Below are 22,830 nucleotides of genomic sequence, written 5' to 3' on the forward strand. Positions count from 1 at the left end.
ACTTTAATATTTGAAAAATAATAAATAAAACTTATCTAGAACAATTTTACACTGATAAATATAATAAAGGAAATTATATTTAGAGCATGTCATTAATAAAGTGTTGTTTATTGGTACACCGTATATTCATTTCATAGAAGAAAGTTTTTTTTAAATGATTTCATAGAAGAAAGTTTGATTTACTGCTTGCATAATAATTTAGCCTTTGATTAATAAACCTTAAATTGATATGTTTATTCTAATTAATCAGTTTACTTAGAAAAGAAAATTTTTCATTAGTAGAAATTATTTTTCATGAGTATTAGAAATTATTTTAATCAGTGAAGTAAATTCATTTACTAATAATCTTTTTAGTTAGTAAAATAGTTATAATCAATTAAAATTGTTACTTTAGAAAAATAAACAATTATATTTAATAAATTTTTTTATATAAATTAACAAAATAATGCATCTGTGCATTGCACAAGAACTTATACTACTTTACTAGTAATGTCTCATTTGCTTTGTGCACTATACTCAATGCACTTATTCAATCTTTAATATCTCTAATTGTGCATAATTAAAAATTATGAAAAGTTAATATATAATATTTGCATTGAGACGAATCAAACAACATTCCACTTGACTATGTTTTAACTTATAGATTAATAATAAAATACGAATTAAGAGTAAGAAATGAATAGCGTCCAAAAAGCAATAGAGACATTACTAGTGAATTGGAGGGAGTATATAGTACTCTCTTCATTCCTTAATAAAATTTTCAAGGAATGTTCACAAGAAATAAGATAAATAGAATTTTATTTTTTTTATAGTGATATATTATTTTATTGAATAATAAATTTAATGGAAGAAAATATAAGGACCATAACTATTAAAAAAATGTTAAAAAATTAGTACAACTAATAAAAATTATTTTTATAAAATTAATGAGAAACATATGAAAACCATATTAAATATAAAAATGATAAAATGACGTTAAGATATATATGGACCATATGCATTATAAAACATTAAAATGGGGATGAATAAGGTTATTTTTGTTCAATATTTGTGATATAAATAGAAAAATTCTTTATGAGAAATAACAAATAAAACAACCAAAAATGGCAAATGGAAAGTTCTTTAAAAAACGGAGGAAGTATGAGAATATAAGCTCTTTGTTTGAGGTTGTCTGACCGAAAGACATTCTCTCATAAAAGTAACTTTTTGGCAAATGGAATGGTTGTGGGATGGTACCTGGTTGGTGGTTGATTGTTTATTTTTTAGTTAACTTATTTGAACAAGGTGTTGGTTTTTTGGTTGGTGTTTAAACTAGTTGAATAAGTTAACTGTTTAATAAGATATTTGGTAGAATTAAGTATTACATTGTGTTTTTATTAAAAAAAAACGACAACACGCCGAAAATGAATCAAAAAATCAATCAAGTTCTTCATTTTTGATTAGAAGGTACTAACCAAATGAAGTGAATTTTTTGACATTTTTTGCTCTCAAATAAATGGGCACGACTCACGAGTCACCCCTAAATTAATTTTGTACAACTTAGATTGACTTGAAATCCAAGAGAAAAAATAGTCAAATTATATTTTTTTGAAAAAATTGAAAAATAACCTGAAATTAACTTACTTTAAAAAAATGTGAAAATTTCTTCAATTTTTATCAGTTTTTGTCATTAAGTCGAGTCTCGCTATATATTATTTTGTTAATTTTGTAGATTGTGCGAATGTTTTGTTATTCAAATTATTAAAATCGTATATTAAATCATTCTTGTTAAAACGTATTTATAAAATACAATTAATTATATTTATATCTTATTTAACGTTGACTAGTTGGATCAACGATAATTTAATTAACCCGAAAGTAATCCAACACAAAGTTAACCCAATAGAAGATAATATAGTTGAAAATTACTCAACCCGAAGTCCTCTAACTCGGTCATTTTGATAGATCTATGCAAACAATACTTAATTCGACCAAATTTATGAATTTAAGACTTTAAGTTTAATAATTTGAGATGTTATAACAATGAATCATAATTTGTGTGTATTAAGAAAATTTGAAATTGAGTCCATGTCAAATTTTTTACATCTAGATTCAACCATAAACCGTAGTTATATATAAGTATAAAAAAGTTAAAATTTTAACTTATGTCACTAAAATTTGATGAATATTATTTATCATTTTTATAACATCTAACTGATAATATTATATTACTTTACTAATAAATATCTAAGTCATACTTTATTTATTTCATTATATTTGCTATATTTGACTTTTTACGCATCTAAATATATTTATTTTAATTATATCTATACATTGAATCATGCATTACTAACAATTGTAAATGTTAATATCATGAAAATATGCGATTAACTACAACATATAAAACAAACCTAAACAATAAATATTTCAGAACGGAGACAGTAGATACAAATCATATTATTCGAAAAAGATGATTAATTTGATACTCGAATTTGGGATATTATTATACTTCTATATTCAAATGAGATAGTTTTTTAATTTTTTGTGTGTAAAATAAATATTTAATTCATTTTGATTTTAAATAGATCAAATGGAGTATATTTTTTTTACAGAGTAGGTTGCGAAAAGAGAAAAACTAATTTAAATCAAACTTAAATTTCTAGTTGCTACTCCATAAAGAAATACTTACTCCGTTTTATTATACTTGATACATTTAATTTTTTATGCAATTTAATGTATTATTTAGAACATTCATATATTGAACTATGCACATCTAAAAATTATAAACAATTAATATTAAAAAAGTATATGATCGACTATATTATTCCTTACACATTGACCGCAATAAATTAAACGGAAGTACATACTCAAGTTGAAAATCTAATTTTGGAAATTTCATGTGGTAACCCTGAATTATCGGCTTTTTCGCGTGGTAGACAAATATTTTTTTAATCCACATAGTGACTTTAAACTTTCAACTTTTCCACATAGTAGACAAAAGGAAAATTTTTTTGTTAACTTTATGCTATTATTACCAAACACAATGACTTTTTTCAAAAAATAAATGTCGTGATCACCTTAATTAACCACATATTTTGTAATCGAGTCTAAATGAGTGCTTAATTTAACAAAAAATTTAACATTTTGTCTTCCACATAAAAAAGTTGAAAATTCAAAAACACCACATAAATTTATTATATATCACGTGGAAAAGCCAAAAACTCAATATCACTATACAAAATTTCCTTTCAATTTTTAATGGAAAAATTGTAACACCCCTGAATTTGTAACCCCTTAAACAGAACCAGAAATCGTGAAGGAAGGGAGGAAATTCAGGTGTTACATAAAAGAAAAGGGAGAATAATTAGAATAACGCTAAAGATTAATTAAAAAGGTGAGTAAGTGGAAATTTCAGCGCATCTTTGCTGAAAACTGAGGATGTAAGAAGGATATATAAATGGATAACATAACTAAATAATCTAAGGCCTTTAATGCCTTCAAGAATACGTCACAACGAAAAGAATCATCGTCGGCTTCTCAAATCATCAACTCTAACGAGGATCGTGGTTCCAGTGTTAATGCATCGATCTGACGGATACTAAAGGAGTATTCTCATTACTGTACATCCAAAAACTACACAGCGGAACTATGGATCATACAAGGAGTCACATGGCTCCATAGAAAAGTATAATCCCAAAAGAAAACTTTACAAGTTATATAGAAGCTACAAGCATTAGACAATTTGTACACAATTGTTACGACCGTACTCCGCTCTTTCCCCCAATGCAAAGCAAAAGAAGCTCCTATACCTGTCATGTCAAGCTATGATCCTCCTGCTGCTCAACATAATGACCATAGTCAGATGTGTCATAGCAGGAACATCATAGAGAGTCATGAGCAAACAACAATAAACACATACACGTCAGTAATTAATGAGCTTATAACAATTGAAGTAATTGAACAAAACTATAGACAACGATATAGTATGGCAATAACGAGTCTACTCATCTGTCTAAACACTTCTATTTACTTATAATTTCTCTTTCAAACTACTAATCTCTTGAGTATATTCAAAGGTAGTGGATCCTTTCTCTATTCATGGCATAGTGACACGACCAAGGGCGTTATCTGCCATCCAGTGCCCATGGCAAAGTATGAGCTCGTACCCCCTCCAGCTGACTCTCTCGGGTCCTACCTTCGGGAAAAACTAACACACTGGGGTACTAAACCAGTGAAGAGGCCACCATATTGGGGTTCGCAAGGCCCGCATGGTAACACCTCGGTCAAGGGGCGGTATCGGCCATCCGGTGCCCAGTGACCCAAGCATGCTCATATACCCCTTACGGTGGTCCCGTTGGACCTCACCTAGGGGACTACTAAATCAACCGGACATAATCCCGTTGAGTCACGCCAACAAATTATAAATCAAGGCTCAATAAGTAGGAAATCACTTCGATATCACGCACAACCATGGTGCGTTCTCTACTATTTAGAAATTTGTTCTCATAGTCTCCTAAGGCTTTTATTCTACTTGCCTATATCACTATTATGACTATTCACTAGCATGGTTTACTTTTTGGCGTTCTATAATTCTCATGCAATGCATATAATCATGTAATATTGATAATACTTTGAAACGATGAATATAATAATTAATTATTGCGTGTACGTACCTGCAAGCGTCACTGCACGACCACAAGTTACAAAAATCACCCAACTAAGGGTCTACTTTCCTCTTATAAACTGGGAACCTATACAAGTTAGGAATAAAACTTATAAGTTCTCTTAACTACTTTGTCATACCAACTAAATGCCCAAGTAAACACTATCATTTGCTTGAGCTAAGTTTTCAATTGCTCTAACACACACATCTCATTCAACACCCATCATAATCATTGACTCAACAACAACATAAGTCGTTCCATCAATTTAAGAATAAAAGAATTATGTAAATCGTTCCTTTACATCAACCATATTTGAGTTATATTGATTCACGTTACCAAAAAACATAACAAATCACACTTGAATCTTACGATGTTAATATAGTGCTAATATGATGATAATGGCAAATCTTAAAGTTATCACATCGCAATATCATTTATTACATTCTCCAAGGTTAGAAAGAACTATAATCAAACATCGTAACAAGTAACTTTAGCAACCATCAATGATAAGTTGACACTATACTCATGATGTAGCTATATTAACAACCTAACAAAAGTACTTGTGATTAACAACAATCAAACAACACTAATTAACAACTATTACTCCCAATTAAGAACCAAGACCACTTTCATAGTCAACCACAAGCATATCATTACCAACTATCACTTATCACAACAATAGATTACCAAACTAAGCCTTAAAACAATTTGTAAAGTTTTCCAATCAACCATCTCACTACCAAATGTAGCATACACACACACCATAAGTAATTTCATTTCCAAATCGAGCCCTAGACATGATAAAGATGACATTTTTAACCAATACTCATTTCAACTATTCAAAGTAGGAACTCAATAATCAAGTAAACATCAATTTATCAAAGAAATACTTAGAAATCAAAGAACAAATGGCTCACAATTATAGAGTTAGAGAAGGGGAGCTAAAGCAAGGGACTTGTGATGGTGGTTTGCACGACTGGGGTGTGCACAGAGGCGGCACAGCCCTTGTGGTGGTGCTATTGGCGTGTGCGGGTAGGAGAAGGTCAGGGCTGCTGCTTGTGGGAGAGGAAATGGGTTGTTGCTGCCGGCTGCTGCTCGTGGAGGGAGGCGCGACTGTTGTTGCTGCTCGTGGAGGCTGCCGGCTGCTCACAGGGAGGGAGGAGGGAGTGAGAGAGAGAGAGAAGAGAAGAGAGGGGATGGGAGTGACGGCTTCTTGAGCATTTAGGGTTTTCACGAGTTTTTATACTTGTTATTATTATTATTATTATTATTATTATTATTATTATTATTATGTTTATTTATTATTAGGTTTATTTATTTATTTATTTTTATCTCGATTCATTTTCTTGCGAGACCCAACTAAGAGACTCACCTTCGTGGGCTCACACATTTTAATAAAATAATCATTTTGATTCGAACCTCTTTATTTAAGAAATCGTAACTATATTTTTAATATATATATATAAGTTAACATTTAAATTCATGTATGCAAGAAATTTATTAAAACTAATTCAGAAATAATTAAATATTATTGTAAAATCTTTAAAAACTATTAAAATATTAAATAATTACGTCATTAAAATCTCGGGGTGTTACAAAAATTGTCGGGAATAATCTAATCTATTGACGAACCACTGTAAATAATCCGTAATATCGATTATTTGTGAATAATCCCACCTTTTCACTATTTTTGCTCGTAGCACCCCTTAGGAATCAATAACCGGCTAATGCAGGTTAGCATATGGTAGTTATTTCTTCTATCCCCTTTATTTCATCTATCCCCTTAGAAATCTATTTTCAAACCATCATCTTTAAATTCCTCTCCTTCCATCTTCAAATTTTTGTGTCGATTTCCTCCCCCTCATCTCCAATTTCAGATTCCTCCATCTTCATCTCCATGTGCATCTGCATTGACTGAAATTAGGGTTGGATTATCTGTATCTACATCTGCATCTCCAATTTCAGAGGCTGAACCGTGTATTGCTGGTGGTCTCCATCAACATGGTAAGTTAATTCCTTTTAATCTTTGATACTTTAATCATTACATTGTTCTAGTAGAATCAAATTGGTAATGAATTTCAATAATGTGTTGAGTGTTTAGGTTAATGATTTCGAAAAATAAGCAATGTTCATCAACCCCAAACAACCAATTTCAAACAAGAATGTAATAGAGTTAAGAGGTTTACTTATAGGCCAATTTGGACAAGAATAGAACTTTTCTCCAGGTCGAGAACCCTTTTTAGCCACCTGTAATTTCGCCATATACCCGTGCTCACATCTGACCCCATTATTCCAAGTTAAAGCTCTACTATGGGTGGCGAAACAATTGGAGTTCATATTTTCATAATTAAAAAAAAAAATTGCGTTAAGGTTAAGGAAGTAGGTGAAGAAGAAGAACAAAAATAAAGAAAGTAGGTGAAGAAGAAGAATAAGAATGAAGAAAGTTAGGGTTAAGGAAGAAGATGGGTGAACAAGATGAAGACATAAAAAAGAATGAGAAGAACACCTGCAATGACTAGTTTGTAACCTGTATTTGCCGGTTGCTTTTTTTCAAAGGGATAGTAAAAAAGTGAAATTATTCATAAATAATCGATAATACGAATTATTCATAGCGATTTGTCAGAATTATTCTCTGCAATTTTTCCATTTTTAATTGAGTGGAGTAAATTCAGACACTATGCCAGAAATCGGGGGGCAATCGTCAAGTTTTCTAACCCCCAACTCTTCTTTCATATTCAAAATCAATTCAAATCAAACATGAAGAACATCATCTAGTTTCTAATTATAGCAGATTTTCACCATTTTCCCTTGCAATATCCCTACAAATCCTACAAATTCCCATCAATGTGCATCATTTTGTGACTAATCCTAGTTCAAACATGAAGAACAACAGAATCTCTGCATCAAATCATCATATTAAGATATAGAAAACGCAGCAGCAGAATTCTCGAACTCCATTGAAGGTAAAAGATTTCAACATTTCATCTTCTACTTCTATTGAAGCTCCAAGTGGTTGTCTTAGATTCTTTCTTTCTCATCATTCTTCCAATGTTTCTAAAATTGTTAGTAATCGAAGACCCAAATCTTACGTTTCCGATAAAACCCCTAAATCAGCCCCTAATATTAGGAATTTGAAGGGTGGATTAAGTTATAATGGTGGAAATTTAGATAATAATTGCAATAATGTGCAAAACCCAGAAAAACCCATGTCTAGAAATGCTCAAAGGTTAAAGAAAAACCCTTCTCCTTCTCTCTGTCTTTGGAAATCTGGTAAAAAATCTTGCTCAAAATCTCGTCATTTGTGCAAATTTTCTGCTGATTCTGACAATAAATTTAGTGAAAATACTGCAATTTTTACTCCTGTGAATAATTTAGGAACTGGGTTTCATCATAAAACAGCCAATTTGGGTGAAAAAGACCCAAATTCTTCTGATAAAAGTAGCCCAATTCCAGCAATTCAAGTTTCAATTTCTCCAGAGATTAATGGTGGATCAAATTCTATTGCAAAATCAACACCCACCACTTGTTATGCTGCTGGCCATGTTCTTTCAGGTGTGAGTGATAAGAGAAAATGTAGGCCTAGAGGATTACTCACCATTGGGGATAATAACTTGTTTGGATCCTCTAAAACTATGGTGATTGATAGTAAAGATGAAAATGTCATTGGGACCCACAAGTCTAGGTGTTGGGTTTCTCTTGTTCCTTCTTCTGAAGATGCTTCAATCCATTGGATTTTATCTCCTTGTGACGAAGAACATAAAATTGGATAAAATTGAATTAGGATGAACTTTCTATGGATTCTAGCTTATTGTGTTCATCTTCATCAAGTCTAGGGTTTTCCTCTGAATTAGGATCTAAGAGTAACAGTGGTGTCACCGATAGTGATGCCACCACTGTTACTCGTGTTAGTGGAAGTAAAAGCTCGGAGTTTCGAGCCCATCCATGGCCTTCATTTGATTGTATGGTGCGTAGTCCCTCACCGACATCTCCTAATGTTACTGGTTTCATGATCGAAGCCTCCCCTGAACACGAGGGGAATCCCCTCGATGTTTAGATGATTCGATAGGAAGTGGAAATGTTATTCGAACTCCACAATCGAGTTCTAGTTCACAAAGTTTTGGATTCTCGCATATGAGTCGAGATGAGTTATCTCGACTTTGGTTTGAATGTGAACTTAACTCGGTAATTGAAGTTCTTCGAAGAGTAAGCTTATCCCCGGAATGTGATTTACCTAAGACAAGTTTCGAGTTTAACCCACTGATTAAACTCAATAGTTCTATTGACTTTGCTGCATTCCGAAAAGCCTTTGATAATCCGATTTTTCCTGATGTTTCTGAAGATAGGATATCATGGAGAGAAGGCTTGGAAAGTCGTATATTCGAAATGGACGAGTTAGATTGTTGTAGATGCTTTTCCAATGAAGAAGATGATGCCAATGATCGCAATGATCCCTATGAATCCTTTTCTTGTCGTGAGGTAGTCGATTTTGATTCTGATAGAATCGAGAATAGTTCTCGTGAGCCTATAAACCTTGAAAACGAAGAAAAACTCATTTCCGAGGAAGGAACTACTAGTGTATCTCTCGAGTTCGACAATGGTGATGAAATTTTGGATGTGGTGAAAGATTCTAGTTGGAAAGTGTGTGAGAATCAGTTGTTCAAAGTATGATTCTTGTGTTGTCTGGCCTGAGTTTGCTACATTTTTTGCTTTTATTACATTCTAGAATGTGTTCACAATATCTCATTTCTTTCTTTCTACAAATAAAATTGTTGAAAAAATTGATATTAATAATTTAATTTTTTATTCATTCGCTATGAATAATTTTACTTTTGGATTATTTTTTTAATAATCTAACCTTTGCCCTTAGTTTGCTATTCGCAAAACTTTTTATTTTATAACAATTTAACTTCTACCCTTAAATTACTATTAGCATATCTTATTAGTATGCTGACAGCAAAGTAAGGGCAAAGATTAATTTATTCAAAATAATTTAAAGTTAGAATTATTCACAATGAATGTGTGAAAGGTTGAATCATTAATATCAATTTTTCCTAAATTATTTAAGATATTTATTTGTTATAGGCTAATGCATCAGTATTTTACAATTATTTAAGGATTGAATCAGTTTGAACTGAAGTATCACAGTGGGAAATTTCTAATTTGGAAGAGTCGGTTGTACGCAACTTTATTCTTGTTAATAAAACAAAAAAATCTATTTTTAAAAAAATTAAAGAAACAAATTAATATGGGAACAGATGGAGTAATATCTTGCATCATACTATTCCATCATGTTACCAAAAGTTTGTTCAAAAGTTTTCTTAAGTCAGCATCAAAAGTAAATACTGTCAAGGTTTATTCAAAAGACCATACTATTTATGTCTGAATAGGCATGTACTCATCAAATATAAAATCAAATGGGAAACCCAAATATCTCTTATAGAACAAACGATAAAGTTATTCAAAACTAGCCTTATAGGTAAGAGTGTATTTACTCCATAAACCTCATTTTAGTTGTCCATGCAATTGACGTGGGACAAAATCTCATAATCTTGTAATGACCTAAAATTTATTTCATTACATTCGAACCTCATAAGTTTTTCAACGTTCTTGTTGATCAGGGCTAGCTTAACTCAGTCCACCACTCTGTAAGCCATCACTTTGAGGGGCTCTGATACTAATATTATAAAACAAATGAAAGAATTTACTCAAACAATTAATCTAACAGGTGAGAGACCTATTCACTCTATAAACCCTATAATAATTGTTGGTACAACAAATATCGAACAATGTCACATGACCTTATATTCATTCCATTACACTGTTATGAGTTCATGACAAATGATAAAGCCAATACAATGCTCCCTCCTCGTATGTTTTGCCACATTTTTCGTGAATCAAAAGTGATGTGGATACAAGATTTCGTCAACTAAAATTTTATTATAATCTCTTTTACAAACACGTATTACGTGTCATGATAATACATAATAGCCTCTAATATTTCTTTTCTTTTTTTTTTCTAATACTCCCTCCTATTCATAGATAAAAGGACATTTAAGTTTTGCACTAAAATCAAGGAGAGGTGGGGGACCACTTAAAAATAGGTGGAAACTCTCTTTTTTCATAAAGGACATTGATATTATGTGTTATTGTGTTGTTGTAGTAAGAGTAAAAGAGTAAAAAAGAATGACAAAAATAGAAATGAGATATAATCAATGAATATGAGGGAGTATTAAAGAATGTTTATGATCAGTTCTCATTAATCATTATCCAAATTTTCATTTAGTGTCTAAAACGAAAATGCAGTGCTTATATAACATATACTAAGACCTAAATGATCAGCTTAAACTTTTGGTTTAGATGATTTTTTGTCATGAAATCAAAAGCTAGCGTGACAAGAAATTACGAGTTTGAATCTCAACCATTCCTTATTTACACTAGAATATTCAACTTTAGGTATGAGGATTAAAAAGAAAATGTGTTGCATCTACACCTTTAGCCCTTTGGTTATTGTGTGACGGATGTGTTAAAGTATATAACATATTGTGAACTTTAACTATCAGCTTTAGTTTTTGGATATCATGAGAAAATAAATTAGATGTATGTATGAAAATTATAAAAAAAGTGTTAAAGTACTTTGGATATCAGCTTTAGTTAATAATAAAAATAAAAGAAATTTAATAGGATAGACTAAAAAGGAAAGTAGAGTAAAATTACCGGACAGTACTTTATTTTTCAACGCATAATAAATTAATAATGGAAAGTGTTTTTTTTAGTGTAGCTAATAAAAAATTAAGTGGATAATATATAATATAATAGGATAAGTAGACGATCATACTGGACTAAGTCCACTATAAGGGTTTATGTAATCTTGTAAAGATGTCTTCTAGAATGACAAGAAACCAAGTCATATCTTGAAAAAAATTGTATTAAGGAATTTAAAAATCATAATTAAATAATTAAAAAATGGAATTTGAAAATCATACCAATGAATTATTATTTTTTATTTAGTATTAGTTTAGAAAGTTTCTAGAGATAAAACCAATTCTTGTTACTAGAGTTAAAAGTTTATTTTGGTCTTTATTATATATTAAGGTAACCTGTAATTTTTTATATCGCTGAAAAGTTTGAGATTTTGAATTTTCTTATTATATGTAATATTATTTTTATTTTTAATAATGTTGTAGATCGACAAAAAAATTACACCAAATTGATGTTTTATGGTAAGGTGGAAATTTCGGTATTTTAACGATTAACACTTCATCAAACAAGAAAAATTTAATGTAATTTGTGAATAAGGTTATAATGCAAATTAATATTAAACTACATGGGTACATGCAAAAACTTCAAACTAGAGGATTATCATATGGGATTTTCTAAAATATTTTATTCTATCTAATGGAAAAATTTTAAATAATATATTTTAAACTTTTTAATTTATCTTGCATAGGAAAGAGTATCTATGTCGAATTAATGAAACTTTGATATTTATAGTACATATTGTAATGACATATCAATCCTTCAATTTAAATCAAAATAATTGTACTCTCGTCCTACGAAATTTGTTTTATTTTACGTTGAGTCATAATTTAGATTATTTTTATTTTTTAATTTTCATCATATGTTTAATTTATATTTTCATTTTATTTATATATTTTTTCATCGCCTGTTAAATATCAATTTACCCCCTTACATGGTTATTAGAATTTCAATTCTGATATATAATTCAACGACTCTACGATTTAAAAATAGACGAGCAATCTGAAGTAGACGGTACGATCCTACCAATATCAAGAATATTGATGATAAGATCATAACACACTAACGCTCCAATCTTACAATGGTAGTCTCAATTATAAAAAAATATTACATTCTAGCTTTTACTTACACATTATAATTAAACAATATATCGTCATTATGATAATGAAAATTCATTTTAATTGATTCTCCTCAAAGTATATTTTATTAATATAATATTAATTTTTTATAGTTTTTTTTATCAAATACAATTTTAGATATTTAAAATTAAAATACAACATCAGAAAAAGTACAAAATCAAATAGTTGTACATCATTAATTATTATAATTACACCCATAAAAATTATGAATAGAGTCTAAAGAGGAAAGAAATACGGGCAAAAAAAAAAAGAAGGGGACAACTATCAAATAGTTGTATATTTGATTAAGATAAAAGGAAATAGTTATTCCAATCCAATTATTGTAGTATTATTTGTTAGAATAACAACTAGCAAGGCTTGAAATTGAATAAAAAATGATTAATTTGAATAAGTATCTCTATTTTCTTAAGGATTATGACATCTAAGTCAAAAAAATGTTCTTATAATTAATGGAACTTACCAAACCCTTAGAATAAGACACAAAATAAGAAAGCAAAAGGAAGCTCAAACTCTCCTTAATCTCAAAGAATAGCCTTCTTCTTAAAGGGTTCCTTTACTTTTAAGTTTCTTTATAATTATCTTCATACGAAAACAAAAAATAATACTCATAAAATTCCCATTTTTCCCACGAAAAATATATACATAAAAAAATGGAGGGATTAATTCCAATGGTTTTTAGGGCTATTAAGAAAAATAAAATAAGAAGGCAATATAGATGTCTTTCTATGGGAAATTCTCAAACTTACAATTTAGTTGATTTTTATGATGATCATGATCATAATCAAAATCATAGATTTTACTCCACTGAGATGCAGCCACGTGGTGGGTCTAAGGAAAGTAGAAATGGGCATCGACGGTTTGCATCAACCGGAGAGTTTGGAATCAACGGTGGATATAACTTCAACTATGATCATGATCATCATGATGGCGGATTTGGTAGGTTTAATAGCCCTCCTAATAATAAACAAATTATTAAGAGATATGGAAGTCATAGGTTGTTCTCTTGCATTACAGGAGCTACCTAAATTTTATTTAAGCTTTTTTATTGGACAAGATTTTATTTAGTTCACAATTGTAAATATTTCATTTTCCCCTTTTGTTATAAATAATAAATTGTGTACAATAATGGTAAAAGGGGTGTTGTACAAATTAATGATTATCATAGTGATAATATGGGAATAAAGGTGAGTGATTGAATTTGAAAATATTTGTAATATTTTTGCTCCTAATAGATTGATTGGATCTAAGAGTGATTCTGGACAGAAATTAAAATTGTTGACTGGTTTAATTAGTTAAAAGTATTAGTTGAAAGTTGTATTAACCAATTGTTATTAAGATTTATTTGGAGTATAAATTAATTATTGGTTGATTTGTTTATTAAAGAAATTAAATAAACTACTAAGAATGACTTTTTAATTTTGGCTTAAAACTCATATTCAACTAGCTAAAAAGTCTTTAGTCAGATATTTCTTTAGTTATTTAACCAGCATAAAATCAATAAGTTATAAGGCGAACCAATATGTAATAAGTCCTATAAATGATTTAGGAAGGCTTATTTATACGGAGAACAAAGGGAATTCCCTAACGTGATGGTCAACATCAATTGCATAAATCGGAAATGGAAGAATTGTCCCAAGTTAGAGGCAAAATTCCATTATTAGTACAATGCTTAGATTATGTGTAAATATTTAAGGGGAGAAATAAAGTCAAACTAATGAAATAAAAGCAAATAGAGATGCATTTAAAATAGTTGAGATAGTTGTGAAGAATATAAAATGAGCATGAAATAAAAATAATAATTTAAAAAGAAGATGATTTCCCCATTATAGAGGTAATGCATTCTCCCACCCTTCCTTAGGATAAATATTTATTCCACAAAATTAAGAGCTCCTTTTGCAACCATTCTCTCACATCTACAACAATTAAATTTCACTAATTTCTCATTTAATAACTTTGTTTTCTTACTTTGAATTTTTTATCCCTTAAATATTTACATCCAATAAAAATACTTAATTTTACATCCGTTTTAAAATAGTTGGTAATAATATATTTAAAAGAAAAAATATCACTATTGGAACATGAAAGCGATTGTCTTGCAAATGCAACAAGCAAACAACATCAATTATTCAGAAATGTGAATGGGACATAGGTGGACAATATGTTCTACATTCTCATTTCCTATAATTACACATACTTACATGACAACACATCTAACCTTAAAACAATAACCAACTATACACTACTCCAGCTCTAACAATCAATAAATAACACCTTTTTATTAAATTATTAGTACCTTCGTTTTGAATTACTTACACCTATAGACAATAATTTAAGAATCAAAAAAATTATTAATTTTTAGGAAAATTTGATATTATTAATTTAATCTTTCATCCATTCATCGTGAATAATTCTATTTTTCGATTAATTTTTAATAATCTAACCTGTACCCTTAGTTTGCCGTTAGCATACTAACAGAGTATGCTGATAGCAAACTAAGGACAAAAGTTGAATTATTATAAAATAAAGGTTAAGTTGTTGACAAACTAAGGCCAAACGTTAGATTATTAAAAAATAATCTAAAGGTGAGATTATTCACAGCGGATGGGTGAAAGGTTGGATTATTAATATCAATTTTTTCTAATTTTTAATGTATTTTCATCTATTTAACCCCTTTAAATGGTAGGTGATGACATGATGAAATAGACTAAAGTGAAGTAAAATAGAGAATTATTAAGATGTTGTTTTGCCAAAAATAAAAAGAGTATAAATAGATAATAAATACAAGTATTATAAAACAAAGAAAGTATAAAAGAGATCACGCTAGTGTTTTTGAAAAGGATAGGTATACAATGCCCTTTTTGTAAATGTTTAGGGTTTATTTGCATGTTGTTTTAAACTTTTAGTATTAATTTACTATTTTTGTGGTTTTTAGTCTCATTCATATATTGTACTCATTACCTCCAAGCAAACATCCAACACACTTTTTTAAAAAAAAGTTATTAAGAAATGTTTGATGAAGGGAATTGTGACTTTGAAATGAGAATTTAAAATATTTCTTGTATATTATAGGGAATTATTAATTGAGGATGTATGAGGAATGAAGATCAGAAATGAAAAAGGTCTATAATTAAGGTTGAAATTTGAGTTTGGGAAACTATATATGTTTTTAAGGTCATGAAATGAGGGGTACACACTACCAAGATTAATAATTGAGGTTAAGAGAAATGGATGTCTATGGAGCAAGTAAAGAGCTAGAGTAAACATGCAATTATATGATGTGATGAAGTACAATTAAAACACTAAGATTTAAAGGGATTCGTTGATATAAGCTATGTCCGCCATCCTAGTTAGATTGTATTTAATAATGTATTTGAAGTACAAAAGCAATGAACTTGAAGGAATTATAATGAAGATTATGCGGAAAGAGAGGCTATTGACGACATATGGAAAATCAATAAAAAGCAAGAAGAATGAGATTTTTGGCTTTCTAACAAATGATCTAGAAGTAGTGTATTTACGGGCAAGATAAAAATGTGTCAAATGAATGAGACATCTGCACAAGGAGCAAAAACAAAGCGGAGAGCTGCTCGTTCGAGCATAATAATGCTCATTCGAGCATAGTGGTGTTGGTAGCTTCTGGTAGAATCTCGACTTTATGCAACGTTTCCTATGGTCTCTAATGCTCCCTTTAGCCATTCTATAGTTGTTTTAGGATGATTTCTAGCTTTGATGCCCAAGGTTGCTTCATCCAGTGATTGTAAAAGGGGAGTATACTAGGTTGATTCTCCCCTAACTCTCACAAGTGCACACTTGGGGTCTTGTTTCCCAGTACGAACAATAAAATGAAATATGTTTGTATGAAGTCTTACCTAAAGTTTACTTCACAAAGAATGTTTGGCAATTGAGTGTAGGTTGTTCGTTTGTTTGAGTAATTGAAATAATTCACTATTTTTATTGATTTTAAAGCTAGCCGAATAAGAAAGTTGTTTATGAAAATATTTGCTAAATTAGTACAAAAAATTAGAAAAGTTAAATCAATAACTCAAAATCTAATGAAAAACGCCAACCAAACTAGTTTTGTATTGTCTTAAAAATGAACTTTTCAAAACACTTTTTTTTAAGCTTGTTGTTCAACCAACATGTCAAAATCAAAAAATGAATCAAAAGGCATGATTCATATTCAAATACACTGCCACATGAACCACGCTGCTCATTCTACCATCCTATAAATCTCCTCGATTCTTCAGCTTCACCATCTGTACAATCGCAACTCACTTCCAAAAAATGGCTTCATTTCTAGCTTCTCAATCTTGTGTTCTTGCTACAAACCCTAAATTTTCGTCTCTTAAACCCACTTCCATTCATCAATCTTTCACCATACTTCGCTTTTCTGCTCCACGTTTTTCCCCTTCGTCTTTTCCCGGTTTGTAGTTTGCTGCACTTGTTTTCATTTCGGTTTTGTAATTTGTTGGATTTGAGTAGATTTTTAATAGTTTCCCATTTTTGATTTATGATTTCAGGTACTGGGTTAGTTCATGTTGCAAGAGAAAGTAAAAGTCGGGCCTCATTTGTAGTGACAAATGCAGTGAGGGAAGTTGAAGGATTCGTCACTAAAACCCAGGGCCTCCGATTCGCCATTGTTAGTTTATCTCTTTCTTTCTCTCATTTGATGCAGAAAACAGTCCAGTTTTTGCCCTTGAATTGTTTTCTTTTCCCGGAAATTTGTTTTGCTGTTCTGTTGTGTTGTTTGTTGGCTAGGTAGCAAGTGGGTCAGTATAATTCATGTGAAAACCTAATGAGAATGATATGATGAAAATTATTGGTATTTTGGTATCTATATCAATAAGTCGTTGATATTAAATTGTGGTAACTCTAATGGAAATTTCATGTGAATTTGCTGGGTAATTTACTTGATAGCAAAATTTGTTCCCATCTATCACCACTTGGGCAAGTGTTATTTGGGTAATGGAAATTGTAAAGAAAATGTGGATTAGATCTTTGTTATCATGGGAATGACATGATAAATCTCATGAATTTGAACACTACCTATCATTTTCATTTTTTCCATTTGATACCAATAGCTAAATGAGCCATTAGTGTTTAACTTGGCTCTAAGAATAAGGGTTCCTTAGTTAATAGTCAAATGTTGATATCGATATTAAAATAATTTCATCAATGTTTTAAGTACTTTGATTATAATGTTGACACATTGCTCCAAATGTCTTGCAAATAATACTTCTATGTCGATTAGGATGAAAAAAATCAGGTGTCTGTTATGAACCACAAACTGGGAACAAGAAAAGGAAGAGATTAGAATACAGTAAGAGAAAATAGCAGAGGAAAGGAGAAATTTAAGACATAGACTAGAGGTTGAGAAGAAGAACATAGAATAGAGAAGAGAAGAAGAAATATGAGAGAGAATTCAGATCATATTCATTTCATACCCTTGACCAAGTATTACATCATTATGTATATGCATTTGCTAGATTATTCCCTCTCCCAGATGCTTTCTAAGAGTCCCTCATAACAGCATTGTTATCTAATGCTCGCTAACACACCCTTTTTTCATTTCTCAATTCTTGCTGCTTTCTTGTATTCCCTATATTCTGCAATTGTACTCTTGTCACGTGTCACAAGTATGACAGTTTTCCAACTGATAGTTCAAACTCTTTTTTTCCTCTCTAGTGAATCATGTGGTGGGTTACCATAAGTTTATTCTATTGCTCATTATCTATGAAGATGGGTGACTAGTGGTAACATTAAAATCGGGCATTTGTTTGTCGGTGTTAGGTCTACAATTCTCTTAGAATGAGGCTTAATTGTCATTTTCTCTAGATTATCATTCAAGCTGTTATATCTGCTTGGTAGCTACAACAATGACTCAATGAACTACTGATTCACAGGTTAATTCTGAGATTTTAACTATGCTGAAACTTGAAACTTACTGACAAAACAATCAATGCTGAACCCAAGCTTTATCAGATAATGAAAGCAATATAAATTCAGGATTAGCTTCCTACTGTTTGAAAATTGAAATTTGAAACATAAAATATTGAGGATCTGATTTTATTGCTAGTACAAAGTAACCTGGTCTTGCAAAGCATCATTCATGATTTGTCATGAACTCATTAAAAGAGCATAGCTTTGTGAAGCATAATAGAAGCTGAAAGATGTGCACCTCTAATTTGTCTACATTTTTTCTTTTGTTCAGGTTGTGGCGAAGTTTAATGAATTTATAACAAGGCGGCTAATGGAAGGAGCTCTTGACACTTTTAAGAAATATTCAGTCACTGAAGATATAGATGTATGTTTCTTCTCTGTACTTAGTAATGCGTATGCCTTGTATGTTTATGTGCCATGAAATACTTAAAACAAGTTTTTTCCTTGCTTTACTTTTTCTTCTTCTGTCCTTGGGGTTTGAAAACTGAAGTGGTAGAATGTTAGGGATTAGAGACTGCTTTTTTGAGCCAGTTTTTTTTGTTTCTAGTTCAAACATTCCTTTTTAATCTCGGTTTTACATGTGGATACCTGGTGTCTCTAGTAAGACCTTATTTCTTTTTGTTTGTGCGTTATGCTTAGTGCTACATGCATGTAGATATTGAGCAAATAACCTGATATATTGTACAGTACGCAATGGTCACATAAATCAGATTGCCGTGGATTTATCCCATATTTACATTATTCATCATTGATGTATGGGTAGTCATCTATGCGCTCATGCCTAGAAGTATATTTGAACTCACATGGTATATATTGAGCAGATAACCTGATATATTGTAGAGTACGCAATGGTCAATTAAATCAGATTGCGTGGGTTCATCCCATATTTACGTTATTCATCATTGATGTATGGGTAGTCATCTATGCGCTCATGCCTAGAAGTATATTTGAACTCACATGGTATTCATTGCTTTTAGCTAAGTGAAAAAAATAAATGTTGAGGAACAGGTAGGTATTAATTTATTGAAGGATTTGGGCTTCCTTATTACCTATTGGACATAACCCTGGCTACAACAAGTTCTCTGATTTAAAAGTAAAAGATTCAAGGCCTTTGTTATCATAGTGCATAAATTAATTGCATCATATCGCCCAAGTTGGAAAACTGTTCAAATCTACGACATTATACTATCCGCATCCTCAAGGTGTAAAAAAATTGCTTTTTAGGTACTATTGCATGTAAAGGTGTTAAGAGTTTATCTTGCTTGCCCAAATCCTTCCCATTTTCTCTGATGTACTATTGCATGTAGAGCTGTTAAAGTTGATTTTGGGGCTCCCCCTAATTATCTATTTATATAAGGCAATTCTCTTAAAAAGCTACAGAAGATCCTTATTGCGCCAGAATTGAAAATCTCTATCATCTCTTATGAGAACTTTGTGGACTTCTCCTTAGATTCTCATATCCCATTAATGCACTTATTTTTCTGATATAAGTGTGCAAAACTTTGCATCTTTTATTACGCAGTTCATTCAGAATGATGACTTTTGATTTCTTTTCTTTTTATGACAGGTTTTTTGGGTTCCTGGTGCTTATGAGCTTGGTGTTACTGCCCAGGAACTTGGTAAATCAGGAAAATATCATGCTATTATATGTCTTGGGGCTGTGGTAGGTCTTCTAAGCATACTTTGATTTCTATTTTTTGCTTTTTATTTTTCAAAGACCAGTCATTGTCTCCACATGATCCTTATTTGGATGCATCCTTACCACATTTTGCACTTTTTTGATTATTTGGCTGTTCAGCTCGAGTTTTTGTTTTTCAAGAGTTTTCCCGTTTAGGGATGTCGCAATTACTTCCATAATATACGTGGTCTGGGAATGAACTCATGTACAAACGTGTTTTTAAATGCTTCATTAAAGTTGGTGATTACCCTTTATGTTGAGTTTCATAGGCTGACTAAAAAATTCTCTTATGTTATCATCCAAAATGAGGCTTACATGGAGACTTTGTAGAACTTTTTGCATCATGTATAGATGTTCTTGTGACCTCATCATGTTTTTATAACGAAACTATTTTCTATGTCATTGACCTTAATTTCTTGGTGTTGTGTTTAGATACGGGGTGATACTTCACATTATGATGCTGTCGTTAATTCAGCCTCCTCTGGAGTACTTTCGGCTGGATTAAATTCAGGTAAAGCATCATAATCCATATGCTAGTAACACTTTTTAGGGGATATTGGCAGAAGACAAAGCTACTTACTAATCACTTATATTATTTCATTTGTTCCTTTAGTTTACTTGGATTTTACTGCTTGTAGTTGTAGAGTTGTGGCTTGTACGGACAGTTGTAAACTTGTAATGTTGTTTTTCCGCAGGAGTGCCTTGTATCTTTGGTGTCCTTACTTGTGATGACATGGATCAGGTAATTTTTTCCCTTTGTTTTCTCGTTTAATGTTTTAGCATGCCATCCAAAATTCAAATTTCATATCATTTCTCATCTGTCACTTGCAAAACGGCAAGAGTATTCCTCGTTTCCTAATTCCAGTTGCCACTTGTCATTTGGTACTGATTGAGCGATCAGTTTGTCTATATTGTTAACAGCTTTTTTTTGGATACTCGGTTATTATTCTATAGCTGTTAGTTTGATTACCTTGTGTCTTCTGCCTCCGGCTCACTGATGAAGATACATTGCCATTTTGAATTAATTGGCGTTTCTTTACATCCTAATCGCAGGCCATTAACAGAGTTGGTGGCAAGGCGGGCAATAAAGGTTCTGAAGCAGCACTAACAGCTGTAAGTTTTTACTTAAATCTTGTTGCCGGTAAAATATATTTGGAAGGATAATCATTATGACTTTTCCCGTATGTCCTAATCATCTTACGTATAGAATGTTGCCCTTTCTCTTAGAGTTTCTCACTGGTAGGGATGTATGTAACCTCAAAACCTTCTGAATGTGACGTTAACCTTTTTTTTTATTTTTTTTATTTTTTTTATTTTTAACCCGCAACTCAATGAGCGCTTTGGCAACATTAGGCTAAACCAACCCTTCAAAGGATAAGGGTTTTTTTCTCGAAGAATCTTGGTCACAAAAACCTTTTTTTCTTAAATTTTTTCGAGGGGATGTTCTCTTCACCTTTGTCGTAGTTGAATTTGTTGTCCTATCTTAGCCTTTATATGTGAACATTTCAGATCTTTTATCAACCCTTTACCATTCCCACTTCCGTAGCATTGATCAAACTTCGGTTGGGAGGAGTGATAATTCCTTAGGCTCGAACCACAATCATCAGACAATATCACATCAGATTTTCACTAAATTTTATCCACTTTTTTACTATTCAGACTCATACGAGGCTCTTCTTAGTTTTACACTTTATCCTAAGACTCACTTACAAGCAGTAAACTTGGACATGAAATGTCTATATTCTTCAAGACTCATAGTAGGGGCGAAAAAACATTTTTTGTACTTAAGCTAGTCTTTGTTAAAGACTCACTTGCAAGACTCTCCAAAACGTGCATTGTTCTTACCTGAAGGAAGCCAGGGGCGAAGATGTGATGAGCTAAACGGGAGATTATCAACTAGTCGTCTTTTTTTCTTTATCGCTTATACGTTATGGCTCTTAATGCCATATTATAAACGAGCTATGTTGTGTTGGCAGATTGAGATGGCATCGCTCTTCGAACATCATTTGAAAGCCTAACTTACAATCTCATCGAAGTTTAAGGTAGTTCCCTTGTTCATTGAAACGCTTCAAGGTTTGCTTATACCCAAGGCTGCTACATACGTTCCTCCAATGCCTACAGGGAGACAAGGGAATCGCAAAGAGTGAACGATAAACTTCCTTTGAGCAAGGATGAATGGGCAAGCCTTTGGGTTTTGCATTATTTTTATTTTATTTTCAATTTTTGTTTTTGGGTTTTTGATAGAGTTGTATTTTGGGAATAAATACTTTGGAAATTGTATGCAAAAAGCTTTGGTGGGCAGCTTTGAATAGTTGGAAAGCCATGCCTATTGATTTCCTCTTACAAAACTTTCAGAATGTTTCTTGAATGTTACATCATATTTGCTTGCCATTATTGAAATATTTCTGTTTTATTTATATAATAATAATCCTTATTTCATAATTAAAAAGGGGATAAATATTCACCCCTTTTAATTGGTTGATAATTGGGTTGCATTGAGAAGAAAATATAGCAACCAAAATCAGCCATTTTTCTTCTAGCTAGTGTATTGAGAGACATCTTTTTGACAGATATATCTCAAGTCCAACCCATTAAAGATTAATGCCTATTTACCGTATTTTTAATGCACTTACATTATCCTTAATGCGTATTTATCGTATCCTTAATACCTACT

At 31.2% G+C, this 22,830-nt stretch overlaps 3 protein-coding genes across 3 annotated transcripts; all 3 read left to right on the forward strand.

Annotated features, from left to right (window-relative positions):
* Window positions 1-7,309: 7,309 nt before the first annotated feature.
* Window positions 7,310-9,750, forward strand: LOC130824773 (uncharacterized). Its single transcript, XM_057689792.1, is given in 3 exon segments — window positions 7,310-8,411; window positions 8,477-8,694; window positions 8,697-9,750. Coding segments are annotated over 3 exon segments (1,395 nt in total). The 5' UTR covers window positions 7,310-7,849; the 3' UTR covers window positions 9,312-9,750.
* Window positions 9,751-13,028: 3,278 nt separating this feature from the next.
* LOC130825568 (uncharacterized) lies at window positions 13,029-14,556 on the forward strand. Its single transcript, XM_057690858.1, has one exon. It carries the CDS (start codon window positions 13,189-13,191, stop codon window positions 13,561-13,563), a length of 375 nt encoding a protein of 124 aa, XP_057546841.1. The 5' UTR covers window positions 13,029-13,188; the 3' UTR covers window positions 13,564-14,556.
* Window positions 14,557-16,671: 2,115 nt separating this feature from the next.
* Window positions 16,672-22,575, forward strand: LOC130825569 (6,7-dimethyl-8-ribityllumazine synthase, chloroplastic). The gene is made up of 8 exons (XM_057690859.1): window positions 16,672-16,961; window positions 17,059-17,177; window positions 18,750-18,842; window positions 20,046-20,141; window positions 20,589-20,667; window positions 20,852-20,898; window positions 21,210-21,269; window positions 22,133-22,575. Exons 1-8 carry the CDS (start codon window positions 16,823-16,825, stop codon window positions 22,172-22,174), a joined length of 675 nt encoding a protein of 224 aa, XP_057546842.1. The 5' UTR covers window positions 16,672-16,822; the 3' UTR covers window positions 22,175-22,575.
* Window positions 22,576-22,830: the final 255 nt, after the last annotated feature.

This window comes from Amaranthus tricolor, chromosome 10 (assembly GCF_026212465.1).
Source record: "Amaranthus tricolor cultivar Red isolate AtriRed21 chromosome 10, ASM2621246v1, whole genome shotgun sequence".
NCBI classification, from domain to species: Eukaryota; Viridiplantae; Streptophyta; class Magnoliopsida; order Caryophyllales; family Amaranthaceae; genus Amaranthus; species Amaranthus tricolor.